The sequence below is a fragment of the Glandiceps talaboti genome, chromosome 18, assembly GCF_964340395.1.
Source record: "Glandiceps talaboti chromosome 18, keGlaTala1.1, whole genome shotgun sequence".
In the NCBI taxonomy this organism is placed as follows: domain Eukaryota; kingdom Metazoa; phylum Hemichordata; class Enteropneusta; family Spengelidae; genus Glandiceps; species Glandiceps talaboti.
In genome coordinates, this window is record NC_135566.1 from 6324514 (window position 1) to 6340377 (window position 15864).

A 15864-nucleotide genomic window follows, 5' to 3' on the forward strand; every position below is an offset into this window, starting at 1 on the left:
TGGGGACCCAATTTATATGAATATTTTCATAATTACAAAAATATTACTTTATTAGGAAGTAACATTTCTTTAATTCCAGTCTAAAATGAAGTTGATATATGCCAAAAACTTACATAAAACAAGAATTTTGTCCAAACAATTTTGGCGGGAATGTTTTCAGTATTGAAGGGGTTTAACTTCAAAGTGCGTGCCGTCTCAGGGCGAATTTTAGTGTGAGTTAGTCGGGAAGGCGCGCTCGGCACCAGGTGTCATTTTTACTGCCAGCATAGTTATATTTGCAAGCGGATTTGTTTGGTGAAAATTGGCACAAATATAGAATTATTTATTCCCTGTCGAGTGATATAATTTGTTTTCAAATACATGAACTACAAATCAAGATACAAGCTCTCAAAGTTTTGAGAAATCTGTAGTGTGCAGCGCGTCGTGTCGATGTTGCAACATTTCACACAGCGTCTGGCCTCCCTAGTAAGCACTCACCTCTAAACCTTCCCTGAATTCATCATAAGAGACACTCATACTACCATCCTTGTCAAATTTATTAAAAAAATCAACCAATCTCAGATTATTTTTCTGGATATATTTCTGTAGTTTCTGCATGGGGTTCACTTTGGGTTTCTTCTTCTTTTCTTCAGCAGAGCCGCCATGTTTACATTTCAAATCTGGACGTAGTTCTTTCACTTCCTTGAAGAGATCTTCAAAATCTTTGTTGACTTGAATATCCTAAAGTGAAGAAGGCAGAAAGATGTCAGAATATGTATGCACATTATGTTATCTTTTCACCCTCATCAAAGAACTTTGGTAGGGGTTATGTTTTCATCCTGTTTGTTTGTTTGTTTGTTTGTTTGTTTGTCTGTCGGTCTGTCGGTTGGTCTGTCTGTTTGTTAGCAGGATATCTGAAATAGCTATGCATGGATTTAGACGAAGCCATTGTGAAAAGACTGCCTACAGAACACAGAAAAATCAATAACATTTTTTAACGGAGCTCTGATTCAGCCTAAGTATATGTATTTTAGTGAACTTTTGGTGAAACAATGACATTTCTGTTAGGGTAGCACAATACACAATTGGTGAAAATGACATTTCTAGGACTCTAAGCATCAGAAATGCAGCCAAAATAAAATCTATAAGCCTTGCCTTTCTTCTCAAAATGTAACATACACATGGAGAACTCTAAAGTTGAAATATTACTTAGCTTGTCTGTAAGAAATCTGCAAGTTCTATCAACTAATATCAAATTACGGTACTTACAGAGAAATCCAGGTTTTCTATTGTTGTATTGGCATTTTCTTTGATAGCTTTGATTACGGCATAACATCCAGCAGTTTGCATAGGATTTTTACCCAACTGAAATATCAATGCATGCAATCATACTTAGTAAAAGTGATGTTACTACATATAATAAGTGTGTTTTCTACTTTTGTTTTACAACATCAAACATGATACATATAAACAAAGCCTTTAGTTTACTACATGCATTCGTTTTGAATTCTTACAAAACATTTTTGCACAACCTTCATTCATGATTAAACCTGCTTTAGATGTAACTGGAGTATTATTTTTTTTTGACCACACAACCGGCAAAACATTCACTGAAAATTGTTAAAATACCAATAATTAGACATTGTATATGTTAATAAGAGGTCTATTTTATCTATTAGTATAGTAACAGGTTGACATCATAATCGTCTTGGGGGTGCTGATTTTAGCACATTTCTAACAGTTCTTCAGCGAACACTGTAAATTGAAAAAGAAAAGAACTGTTCACGTTCAACCAACCTTTAGTACTTTTAAAGTTTCATTCACGTATAATCCCTTGGCCAGGAGAACAGCGCCCTCTGGTGATATACGGTTATTCCTGGAATTATGACAACAAATCATTTCTTTTACTGAGTCGAATGGATTGCATAGCCATAACAGTCACTATAGTACACCTTATTTCATTTACCCACTTGGTAGCTACTTTTGAAGAAAGTGTCACAAGAGGGCGCCCTACATTAGGCAAAATGAGGATCAGATCTTTGGTCACAGATACCAACAGCATGGCAATACAAGAAACAGTCAATAAACTACAACAAAATATAATTTCTTTATCTTGTTACAAGATTACATCTTCCAAACAACTAAGTAGAATTTTTCAGAAAGGCCTAGCATGTTATCAACATTGGCCTTAAAATACCTTGACATGGTGATCTGTCAAAGAAGGTGTACAGTATTCAACTACTGTGGCTCTCACGTCTTCACTTCTGAATAGCACTCCTAGTGTCAAACCTATATGACCTTTTGTTTTTCATATCAGGAAATTGGTGTAGTGACCTCTGAGAGTGCATTAGATTGACCCCGAATTTTAACATAAATTGTATCCAATGATACTGATTATTCAAACTAGAGGACAGTCTAAATACCAAACAAAACATACAGCAGAAGTACCCTGCCAGTCTATATCAGCTTCACTATTACTACTGCAAACACAAACACACAATAAAACATCATCTCACGTGAGGTCTATTTCTTCTAAAGAATTGTTGACTTTCAATGCTTCACCAATTGCTGCAGCACCTTCATTGCCAAGTCCATTCCATGACAGATCTACTTTTCTCAAACCAATGTTGCTCTACAGTGTCAAAGTGGTTGGGGTGAAAACATACATGGTTAACACTTGTTGCCAATTTTGAACAGCGCCCCCAACAGTATTTTACTTTGAAACTTTTCTTTTTATCAACCTTATATCTTCTGCACTCAGTGATTGTAAAAACAGGTCATTAATTCTGTGATAATTTGGAAAATATTGATTCAAAATCAATATATAGAGTATGAATTATTATGACTTCTTTGTATCTTTAGTAGAAGTATGGGTAATAGTTTGGGTAAATATAAAATCCTGGAGTTTACAGTAGGTACTGTTTGAACGAAAACATCTGTGGTATAAAAAAAGTGAACGAGTGTGTGTGTGTAGGAGGTATATGTGTACACACATGAGCATGTGTATGTGTGTGGGTGTTTCCATGTACATATGTCTGAGTGTATGCACATGTGACTTCTTGCATTTGTGTACATGCATATGTGCAAGTGTGTGTGTATGTGTATGTGTACGTGTATGTGTATGAGTATGTGTATGAGTATGTGCATACATGTGAGCATACGTGTATTTCAGTGGTATATGTGTGTGTGTGTGTGTGTGTGTGTGTGTGTGTGTGTGTGTGTGTGGATGTTTGGATGTATATATACCGATGTATGTAGGAGTGTCTGTGAGCATGTCTGTGTGCATAGATGTGAGAGTATGTACGTCTCTGTGTGTATGTAAATGTGGGGTATTGTACAAACAGACTTGATGACCCGTAGGTTGACTATTGCTACACACAGTCCAGTCATTGGGTGTCATTAGTAAAAAGTAGAGGAGTGAAATGCTGAACTTGCTGTGGACATTTTTCACTGATCTTTCAAAATATAGAGTCATTCTCAAAGAATTTAGATTTTTTTACAAGATTGATGTCTGCAATGATGGAAGAAGACATGCCTTGTATATGAAGCAAATAAAGCAGTCGATATTACAAGCCATTTGCATTTATTTTTACACGATGCCAAAAAATATGCAGCTGATGCTATAAAAATCAATGTATTCAAAAAGAAAATAGAATTACAAAAAGGAAGAAATATCATAAAAATTGATTTATAATGGAGTTATGCAGAACATTTGCAATGATTTTAAATTTTTTTTTTCTTTTCAAATTTATGATTTGCCATGCCCGCCAGGCAAAATCACATGATCACAGCATTTTCATGCATGCATTATAATTAGCATTTACTGAGTCCCTAAGTGGGACAAATGAAAACAAAAGAGAGAAATGCAAGGAAGTAAAAATTCTCCACAGCATTAAGACCAGCAACTTACTCCAATGCCCTTAGCTAATGCCACGGCTCCTTTCCTTCTGATGTGGTTCCAGCTGAGGTCAAGGTGACGAATTATTATGTTTTCTGAGATGGCTTCTCCGAGAATCTGTCCGGCTGGTTCACTGAATTCATTCCTACTCAAGTTCAAGTATTCTATTTTGCTGTTGTTCTGTAATGATAATGATAAATAATAATGTTATACACTTTTTGCCTGTGAGGGCGCTAGTAGATGTCTAGTACCCCAAGGGCTGATATGCAGAAACTATTTCACAAAGCTGAAACCTGAGGTAAGTAGGTTTGAAAAATCTTGAAAAAAATTTGAAAATCGGCAACTTGGAAACTATGTTGTCCAAAATATGGGGTCAAACTTCATACATCTGTTTGAAGAGGGAGGGGGGCAAATTTCTGCAAAGTAATTAAAAACATCAAGAGTCAAAAGTCTACAAGTCAGGGTTATGCTTATTTTATTCTGTCTGTGAAGTCAGTTGAGGAGAAATCTGAATGAGTTTTATCTTACCAGTATTACTTCTTTAAAACCTTCTGCACTCTTATCACCAAAGCCATTACCAGCCAGTGTAATGTGAGTTAAGTTTACATTCTGTAGTAACATCTCTGACATAGCTTTAGCTCCATCATCACCAAGTCTATTGTCAGACAAGTCCTATCAAATAGACAAAATACAATATAGATTATTTGCATAGTGTAAGGGGTAATGTGAAATGGGAATGTACCCTGAGGGTGGGGAGGTACTTCTATTAAAAAGTTATATAGGTATGTGCAATGGGGATGTACCCTAGGGTAGGAGAGAAGGTACTGCCATTAACAATCTACGTAGGTACTGCAATGAGGGTGTACCCTGGGTACTCCAAAAACCTATATAGGTTGTGCTGCACAATGGGGTCTACTTTTACGGCATTCAAGTCTGAAATTGGATAGGCTTTTTGCACTTTTTTTTTGTCTGAAAAAGGGTTTTCTGGGAATATGTACAAGAACATCTTTACTTAAAAACTTCAACTTCCAGAACAATTTCAGACATTCTTAAGTTTTACTTAGGGGTACATTATTTGATTTCTGGGGGTTAAACTGGAGGATTTTCGAAAAAAAAAGAATCGTCACAAGCCAAAAGTGGAGAGAAAAACAAATTTGCAGACCAACTAAGGTCTATGTTTACCCATGGACAAAACAAACATTCTTTGTTTCCTGCCACTTTTTTAAAGTAAAATTCCTGAGACACCACACATTATCTTGTAAAAGAAACAAACCAACAAGTACTTAATTCAATGTAAATTGCTAACATAACTTACCAACTCAGCAACGTAACAATTTTCTTTGAGCATCTCAGCAATGGCGATTCCACCCTCTGCATCTAACCAATTATCTGATAAATTTAATTTCAATATTGTTGTATTTGCCTGTGAATATATAAAGAGTGACACTGGAATTTAACAAATGTTGGTAAACTGGAGTTCTGTACATTTACTTTTTGTATTAGACAATCTTTAGACAAGTGCACTTAAGGTGTTGTTTGATTCTCGGCTTTGTGTAATTTTGTTACCATTTTGTTACAAATGGATGTTGGCTTTAATCAACGATAACTATCCAACTGTTATCGCATAACACACGGCAGTATGGTTAGACATAATAAACTCAATAGGCCATTTTCTATCACCACTAATCATTGAATCAACTGTGGTTCCTTTGTTTAAATATATATAAACTTTATCATTATGTACAGAGCTAGTCTAGTAACTAGATGTGTTGGCTTGTTTCCTATGATCTCTCTCTCCACCATCTAGTCAAATGGCTTTCTTTAATATGACATTCCATTCTTACCACCTACAGCGGTAACTTCATAATGACATTATTGCATTCTCTCACATGACTTACTTCTACTTTTGTGGTCAAGTTACTTTGCTATCAAGAAAATCAATTCTAAGAATTCAATTTAGCCCTGCGTGGCACACAAAAAGACAATAACAGTTAATGACCACTGTTGTGATAACACATACTAATGAGTACTTTGTCATACAATCAATTTACTAGTACAGGGAATATCACATGTGACAACCAAAGACATCTACATTGTACACTGTGCATCTACTGAAGTTGTTTATCGCAAAGTACCACATTATGTTCTATAGGAATAAGACTACATAGCCCGATGATATTAATTTCAGGACACGTCTTTTTACAGAGAGGTTGACCCCCCACCCCAACACACACACCAGCAGTATAGAAACTATACATGTGGGCCTTGTTTTCTATCGGATGTCTCTCATTCATTCATTCAATCTCTAGCCTAGATCTACCCATGGTATTGAATTATCTGTTCACCCATTGAGATTTGATGCCATGGATAGGCACTAGACTAGTCAATCCTCATAGTGAAGTAACTGAAAGTTGATCGAAGGCCAACATAAAATACAATATATACCGGTAATGATTTTTTTCATATCCAAATTACCGAACTTTGTAGACAGCTTAGCCCTATACATAAAATTGTATTTGGTTTCTAGTAAGCCTGCATCATACCCTAACAAATATAGTATAGGCTTTAATACAGTAAGATTAACTATCACATTCCCTGTGGAGATGAATCTTTGGTGTTATATAAGTCTACAAGCCTTAAACTCTGACGAAATCTTTCAGTCCTACATTTCTACACAGATTAGCACAGTCAACTAAAGTCCAGCACAATCAGTGAAGAACACAGAATTGAGATCAAAGATTGGTGTAACGATAAAAGCTGGTATTTACAAGTAAGAGAAACATGCACGGACTCCCAACCAATACACTTTGGAATCCTATTATGCTATACAGTCACAAAACAAATTAATCTTGAAACTATTCCATGAATTCAATTAGTTTGTTAGATTACAGTCAACTCAGTACTGTTAAATCCTGTTTTAATTGTCCACCGCTGATAAAACAACATTCTGATCACTGCAATTTCTTTGGTTAGTCTTGATACTACAGGTGGTGGTATTGAATTGTCTCGTAACAACAGATCTTGAGATTCAGCGCACAGATAGCACTAGACTAACAATGGCTGTCTTTTTTGACGACAGATTCCCAAGCGCCTGACTACAAAACTTAAACATCCGCCACCTAAACAAGATATGGACACTTGGATACCGGCTGCTATTGGCTAAAAGTGATCACCTGACTTCTCACTGTATGTTTCCCTTGAGGTGATACCATCATGATGTACATGATGTACATTAATTTGTGGTCAGCATAGACTTAATAATTACTTTAATCTATTGCATTGTTAATAGAACAATAATAACGAGGCAAGCTACACCAACAAGATTACCTAATGAGTGCTGGAGGTGACCAGTATATTACACCACATAACTACTTTGGCTTACCCAAACAATACAACGGTAATCAAGGGAATGCTGCAGTGAAGGACTGCCTATGTCAACAGAACAAAAGCCTTCAGGTGTCTATTGTTCAAATGACAATTCCTGACACAATAGCTAGCTGAGAAGACACCAATGTTGTCTTAATCATACATATTGTGACCGCTACAAAAATAACGTCATTGAGATACACACTATTTGCATAGGCTGGACAAAAATAGTATGTGTGATTGAAAGATTTGAAAGTGAGGTTTTGAACTTTGAACTTTGAACTTTGAATGTCATAGGCAGCTTTATTCATATAGGAATCTAGCTGCCATAATTGAAAGTGGTAAAAGCTGAGTTTATCAGCTTTTACTTTGATTAAAATATCTTAGTAAAATTTTAATGCTGGTGCATGTCTTCTGTAACATTACAATCTGTCTTCTGGTATTGTTAGAAGAGTTGATTACATAGTAGGGATTTCCTGTATATTTTTTGGTATGTATCATAAATTATGTCATCGGATTATTTATAAGTTATAATCTTAATACCAGGTTTGAGTTCAGCTAATTGCAAGTGATAGTTAAGTATACATCAGTCAGTAAAACTGTGAGTAACTTTTAATATGCAGAAAAAAATTACATCCCCAAAACAGATAATTTCAGCTTGTGGCCCTTTAAACCTTCAGGTTATCAGAATAACAACCTGTTTTCTATCTGTACACAGTTTTTGACTAAAATTACCCAAAATCTATACTGTAATAAGTTCAATCATAACAAATGGAAACGGTAAAGATTGGAAATTTGGTTTGTGTGTGAGATGCAAACGAGACCAGTGTAAACAGATTAACTTTCACCTAAAACAGTTTCTTGGTTGAAAATGCAAGTAAAGTATTACAAAACTTTCTTCAACAAGAGGAGATATTTACGCAAAATCACAAAATCCGAAAGCGTCTACCAATATATGTTAGTATACTTACAACCAGTGCAATCGCTATTGCCTTCGCTCCAGATGGACCAAGACCATGATGCTTCATCACAAGATCAGCGTCTGTGATATGTCGTGAAAAATACGACACCGGTACCACGCCATTCATCTTACATGCTTCTATGTAGGTCGTTCTTCCCGATGCGTCGTATGATTCCCTCGTTTCTATTACGGATAAACAAATTAGTCAGATACAGACATCAACAAATGATGGGTCAGGAATCGAGAAATAAACACCCTCCGAACAGGTAGAATATTCCCAAAAAATATGAATTCAAGAAAGAAAAGAAAGAGATCTGTGATAGAAATAAAATGTACATCAATATGGGTACTACTGTGTTTCATTCACATCAAACATTGCATTCAAACATAAACAACAACAAAAACAACAACAACAAAACTGAAATACACATTTTAGTACACAGACATTTTTTTTGTTAATACAGTGATGCAGTGCATGTGAAATGACAAATTGATCATTTACATTTTTTGAAAAGAATTAATATATAAAGATATATATTTACAAATATGATAATTATTAGAAAAGAAAGGAAAAAAAAATTAAAAGTCAATAAAATGTCATAAATATAACGACGTAGAAAAGTTATCATTTCGATTAAGTCAAGCATGCACACGAAAAACAACAATGAAATCTAATGATAATGTGGGATATCTTACTTCTGCGTAAAACTCCTGGAGGAAAGGCCAAATAAAAAGATGCGTATAGAAAGAATATATGAAATATTACATCAAACATCCTTCTGTCAAAGGTCAGAGTTCAGAGGTCAAGCTGTGGGACTAAACGCTGCTTTGGAATTAATTGTTAGTTCAATGTGGTTAGTTTGGCTAGAGAAATGTCATGAACTGTGAAGGTGAAAGGTCACTTGGTTATTTGTGTCATCATTATAACTGTATACCAGACTATTGATAACCCTATTAGTTTAAGAGAAGGAAAAACAAAGGATTTTATGTTATATAACTTAGAGGGATACAAAGAAAAGGCAGCTTATGTAGATTAATGGAAGAGTGTAAATAAAAAGTCAGGTAGAGAAAGAAGGAATTAGCTCACATTCAGAAACCTTCCCTGAGGCACAGTCTGTGTGCCTGAAGTAATTTAGAAGCAGTAACAGCAGTCGTCCGATTCATACACACATACCTCAGTGTCCTTGGCAACAAAAAGCTAGCTAGTAACTAGGGAAATTCAAACAAAACCGTTTCTGAGCAGAAATTGTACAATTTACAGAATATTTTTTCCCGTAAGTCAACTTTTATATCATGCAAATAAATAAAATTGAACATGTTGGTCAGAATTCGAGACAGATAAGAGTTCATATTGAGTAATGCATTGTGTTTGTCGCATGAATAATTTCACTCAGGTGTGTGTATCGGACAACTACAGTATACTGTAATGAGATGATTGTTATTAGTTCATTGACAATGACAGATCTGTCACCTGCGGCACCTTCTTACCAAAAATGCCACGAAGCAACATTTTTCTTTTTTTTCTAAAAAGCCTATCCTGACAACAGTTGGTAACTGAAGTTTAGAATTACTAGTATGGAAGAATCAATGAATGAAAGGAACAGATGATTATTATTATTAAAATTCACAAAACTACACCCAAAGAAAACCCTGGAAGAAAAAAACTTCAATATTTACTTCAGAAAAACACTTTCAGTTGATTTATTAGAGAGAAAACACTCAGTTAATGACATCTGGGTTACTACATGCAGTTGTTAACGAGAAAACTTTTATTGAAAAACAAGAAAGGTGGCCAATCGACCGGATAAAGAAAATGGCTATATCTCACTGCAACAATCAATAAAAGTCATTATTGTAAAGCAAAGAAACTCCAAACAATAGCATGCACGTAAACAAGCAAAGTCTATACAAAGAAAAAGTATTCTATGTCGTAGTAAGATATGTAATAGTACTAGCATGACTAGAGGAAAATGGTACTGACGTATTCTTGATATGCATGAACGGGTATATGCTTTGAATAAATTACGTGTGTATGGAAAGCTCACTATCTCCAACAAAGGTTGACTTCATTATATATTCACAATGGATTATAATTAGTTATCAAATATGTATGATCTTGCTATGAAATGTACACAATCATGAAAAATGAAAATGAAAATGGTCATTACTTATTAATGATATATCACTATGATATTATGAATACAAAGCTGTCGATCTGGATTTTCCAAATATTGCAATAGATTTATTATTGTACTAACAAATTTTGATTCTCAGCACACAATTTCACTAAATTTTTTAAACTTAATTTATCAGGTATTTTTTTTACTTTTTTATGCATAAATTACATACCTTCGACCTCCAGATCTGTGTCCCAGCCACTCTCACTCATTGCATCTTGGTCTGACGTTGCTCTTGTTCTTGTGTCTTCGGTATCACTGTCGACGTTATCTGATCGGTTCGATACTTTACTGTCAGGTCGTCCCTTAGCAGACCCTGATCGACTTCCTGGTCTGCTGATTGTCTAAGGAGAAAAACGGAATGACGACATTCTGATAAATAAACAAAATTTCATCACGAGTCACACAATACATCAACTGTTAGTGTTACCTGACTCTGTTGACAAAACAGTCTTAAATTACTTTCTATATATGCATTAAAACAGTCATCTTTGGAAATCATAAAAAATGCATGTAAGCTCACCTGTCTAAAACTCTGATCAACATAAATATCAACACCAAATAGAAAGCAAATATACAACAAACAGCATGTACTATTCTCCCAAATTTTTCTTCGATCAGCCAAAAAAACACAAGTAACAACTAACATAAGGGGTCTTGTCCCTATAAATACCTTCACTAATAAATTCTATAATAATTATAGAAAACAATATTAATTGAAGTTTTTTTTTTAAACCACCCAGCTGTGTAAATGCACATTAGGCTAAGAATGTAGAAATGTGGAAATGAAAATGACAAAAATGTACACAAGATAGTTTTGGGATTCAATTCAAAATATTTTTGAGTAAGTAGACATTTTATGTTATTTCAAAATGTGGATTTTACCTGGCTAAAAAAATATGTACCGAGTGATGGCGTCTGTTTTCAGGACCATTATAAAGATATTTCTTAATCATCTTAATATTGAAATTGAGCAGAAATTTAATTAATCAATTATTCTACACCTTAGGGGTGAGATCAACAGTTTAATGTAGGATAAAGATAATTTTTTTTAGTTAGGTCTCAGACCCCCTTCCCCACTCCCTCCACCCCTACCTACTTCTAACTTCATAGGCCAAAATTGACAGAACAATTACTTTCAAAACAGTATGTAGCACTATAGTCTATGAATATAAAGTCAGTATGTAGTGGGAAAAACATGCTATTTTAGTGCCATGCCTTTACTATTATAGTAAAATTCTACCATTTCTCTATCTAATGACATTTTTTCAAAACAATTTGTATTTAAGGGTACAGATTCCATTAAAACTAACATGTTTATAACCTCGCCATCCCCAAACTAAAAGAATTTAGTTTTTTAAATCCTACTTTGAACTCTTGATCTCACTCCTGTGAGCACTGTCATACAACATTGTCCTATTTATGCAATTCTACATGACAATGCATGCTGCTCCTAGTTGTTATTGTGTCAGTGGTAACATAACACTCTGACTTGCAAGAATGTGTGTGTATGTTAAACGTGAAGGGATGTGTCTACCAATGACATGTAATTTAAATCTGGCATTCAAAATAAGACAGTTTTACAGCACATTGCAGGTTAACCATTCACTGGCCCTAGTTGATACAACTATGCAGAAACCAAAATAGAAATTACACATAGCAAGATTAAATGAATATAGTTTCTTGTTACATTTTGTCTATTAAATGAAATAAACTAACAGGGCCGCCACCATGCAGACATCAATTGCAGATGTCAAACATTGGTGCCCACTTGTCTGTGTCTACTTGTAGTACCTTTACATTATTTACTTCATTCAGACTAAATGTAGCAAGAACTTGCAGTCTTGCTACATATATCTTAAAGTGATACATGTTTAGATTTTTATTGGTTTCTGCATGGTTGTATCAAAGAGTCAGTGAACCTGCAATATGCTGTAGTATCAGTGTTCTTTCTGAAAAAAATATTACTAAGTGCAAACTTTTCAGCGTCTTCTTCACATATTGAAAATCATATTTCATATCAAATTTGATACTTTGATTTCATCCAAAAATGATATTATAACAGTCAGCAGACAACAAATACTCACACATCCTGCTCTCGAACTGGCAACTACAGAATCAACTCCCAATTACCACAAGAATCAAACCCTTCCCTTTTCACATATTTAACCCACATGAGTTCAGCCACCATGGTGCTAGAATGGAATCCATGCAGATGAGGCTGGGAAAACAAGAAAATCCCTATCCACATGGATTCCAGGCTATCATGGTGCATACTATTGCTCAAGTACCATATAGAAATTTGACACGCATCAAAAACGTGAAACAGAAAAAAAATCGCAATCTGCTCAGCTAGATACATTTACAATTTAAGTCTGGTTAATTTTCATGTCTGGAGATTGAGATTTGTTCTCTTGAATTTCTTCTTTACAGTATTTAAAGTCAAACTATTATTAATTTTAGCAAAATATGACAGACAAAAATATTAAAACCAGACATGAGTTCAATTTTGTTGTCTGGATTGAAAGTACATATTATTGTACATATTATTTTTCTGAACTGTTTATTTGGAATGTAACATAATAGTTCTTACAATAAAAAGTATTTTTAATAACATTTCATAAATACTTTAATCTACCAAAAAAGTATTCAAATGAGTCTTTAAACATGAAAAGAGTATCACTAAAAAGGTTACCATAAATTTATTGACATCATTATGATGTATGCATCATCTAAATTTAATTTGAATTATTTCACATGAAGACATATATCTATGGATAATGGATATGACAGAAACAGAATATTTGTCTTGACAAATATGGTACTATTATAACATTGCTACACTTTATTGTCTGACTCAAAAAAGATTGTACTTACATTGATAATTTCATGGTCCTGCTAAATAGAAATCTTACCAACAGTGCTATGCTACATTTCATTGTCTGACTCAACAAAAATCTTACTAACATTGCTACATTTTATCATCTGACTCAACAAAAATCTTACTAACATTGCTACATTTTATCATCTGACTCAACAAAAATCTTACTAACATTGCTACATTTTGTTTTCATGCATGACCATTATCTAATCAGGTCATCATCAAATTATATACATTGTAATGACATATATTTTCTGAGGCAATCAATGGAATGAAATGAAGTAATTGTCCTTCAGTTTTTATTTATGACTGACAATACAATGTAGCAATATTGATAAGATTTTTGTCATGACACATTTGTTTCTTCTCAACTGGATTCAATTGTATTACATCTCAATTTTCAGATAAAACATTGATCAAATAATAGTCTCTTAAAAAATATCACAAAAAATATCACAAAAAAATAATTTTTTATAATGTTTTCATACATCCTAGCTTACTAACAATTTTAATAGGTATGGCTAAACAAACATAAAATATTCATTTATTTCATTACAGCAAAGGTCCTTGAAAATTGAGAGAATATAACAGAAATGAATATCTCATACATAAGGGATATTGTCAACAAATACATTTTCAATATTCAAAAAAAAAAAAAAAAAAGGGGGGGGGGGAGAGATAAAAAGAAAAGTAAGCTGAATTTAAATTCATGCTCAGTCAATGTAATGATAAATATATGGTATGCAGTCAAAAATTTAAGAAAACATTGTGTTTGGAAGAACAATTTACTTTGGTCTAATAGTTTACCAAAACAGGTGATGTTTTTCTCTATTTAATAAACGAATCGTTGAAGGACTTGGGCCTTTCTTAATATGAATGGAACGTGTCCTATGGGGCATGGGGGTGGAACTCAGAAGGACATGTATGACAAAGAAATATAACACTTTAAGTCGACCTGACAAGAACTTGAAGAAGTGACCTTTCCTGTACTCTATGATCTACTTGTACTTAGTGAATTTATAGATATACTAATTACAATGTGTTTGGCGGGGAAATCACATTCAACGATCAGTGAGTTGTTCCCTAACTGCTGTCAATCAAATAAGAGCAGTTGTTCACGGGGAAAAGTTTAACTTTTTTTTTCATTCACCAAAGTAAAATAAACGAAGTGCTCTAGGTGTGCAGGTTCAAATTTAAATGTATCTCCTTTTTAGCGACTATAACGTTATATAAATTAACAGTTCGGTGTCTGTGCAGTGACGAAATACTTGACATGTCGTTGATATTAAACTAAGATGTGTAATCAAGTGATATGTTAATATCACATTATCAGCCATCTATGCACAGTTTATTTAAAAATATATATATATTTGGTTTTGAAGAACGCCAGTCAATGAAAGAAATTGAAACGGACCATTATTTCAAAACCCCGAAATCAAATTATTTCATTTCTGAATTATACTTTCATGGTGTAAGTTTCCATGGGGATATTTTGCCATTTCACACCCGAGATAAAATCTTGCAAGTCACAAAGACGAAAACGTCAGGTCGTTTTCACACCTTGTATAGAGGTAACTCAATTATGACAACAACTGTGATTTTCAGTGACATTACCTTTCTGCTGTCGCTTATACTTCCACGGCTTTTAGCTCTACTTGGAGCTCTGCTGCCTAATACACTTCCTCTTCTACTATCTGACTTTTCATCTTTTCCGATCCCCGTTGTCAGTCCACCGTCTGGTGTGGGAGTACGTTCTCGCCCCATGATGTTTTCGTGGTGGTTGAAACCCCACTACACTATACTAAAGCCCTCCAATATGGCGTTGTGTACGTTGGAGTTGCCATGGTCAATTTGCATCAGTATTTGCATAGATAATTGATCCAAAGTTTTGGTGTTTATAGCGCCCTCTTGAGTTGAGAATACGAATACGCACATTCAAGTTATACGACAGGATGTTGCTCTACTGAGCACTGAGCTTTCTACTTCATGAAGTATAGAAAATTATTGTACATAGGAAGAATAAGGGACTATTGGTCAAGACGATGCACAAGGGAGGGAGAACTTTATGGGAAGTGACTAGAACTGTACAAAAAAGAAACAAATTCACCCTTTACTAAATATGGCGAGGTCGCCCCAAAATATGATACAAGAGTATTTCGGATTTGATCAATCTGATCCCTGAATCTGATGTGGTGAAAGCGGCTAAATTTTTTATTTATTGTTCCGAGTGATCGCCGCCTTCCCACAGAACGATGGAAATAGAGGTTAAAAGAAAGCATTTAGCCGCTTTCGTCACATCAGATTTTAATCAGATTGGGATTCATTGATAAAAGTAACAAATCATGTCCAAGTTGTCCCCATTTTGTGGTCATCACAATCCCCAAGCGAGGATCGGAGAGGAGACTTGTATGGGGCACCTCGAGTGTGACGCCATGCAGTATGCAATAGTTATAGAAGGCAAACTTGTCATTGAAGTGCCAACAATGTCATTGATAGTTAACGAGTGTGCAGACAGTTTCATTGTTTAAAAATTACTAAAATATTGTTTCATTTCAAGTTAAACTTGTGACTGCCGTTCTAGTTAGTTTTCTGGTATTGTTTG

At 34.4% G+C, this 15864-nt stretch overlaps 1 protein-coding gene across 3 annotated transcripts in view; it reads right to left on the reverse strand.

The window, feature by feature from the left end:
• The window catches only part of LOC144448947 (uncharacterized), a 30014-nt gene extending 14930 nt beyond the window's left edge, over positions 1-15084 (reverse strand). For 2 of the 3 annotated variants that reach the window (XM_078139330.1, XM_078139331.1), the window contains exons 1-10: positions 14877-15084; positions 10554-10725; positions 8215-8387; positions 5193-5300; positions 4406-4549; positions 3890-4057; positions 2496-2611; positions 1777-1855; positions 1249-1344; positions 478-720 (exon numbers count right to left, since the gene is read on the reverse strand). In XM_078139330.1, the coding sequence (XP_077995456.1) occupies positions 478-720; positions 1249-1344; positions 1777-1855; positions 2496-2611; positions 3890-4057; positions 4406-4549; positions 5193-5300; positions 8215-8387; positions 10554-10725; positions 14877-15026 (1449 nt within the window). In that variant the 5' untranslated portion in view covers positions 15027-15084. Of the gene's footprint in view, positions 1-477; positions 721-1248; positions 1345-1776; positions 1856-2495; positions 2612-3889; positions 4058-4405; positions 4550-5192; positions 5301-8214; positions 8388-8900; positions 8916-10553; positions 10726-14876 lie in introns of all 3 variants that reach the window. The other variant, XM_078139332.1, reaches the window with a different exon arrangement.
• Between the last annotated feature and the right edge of the window lie 780 nt (positions 15085-15864).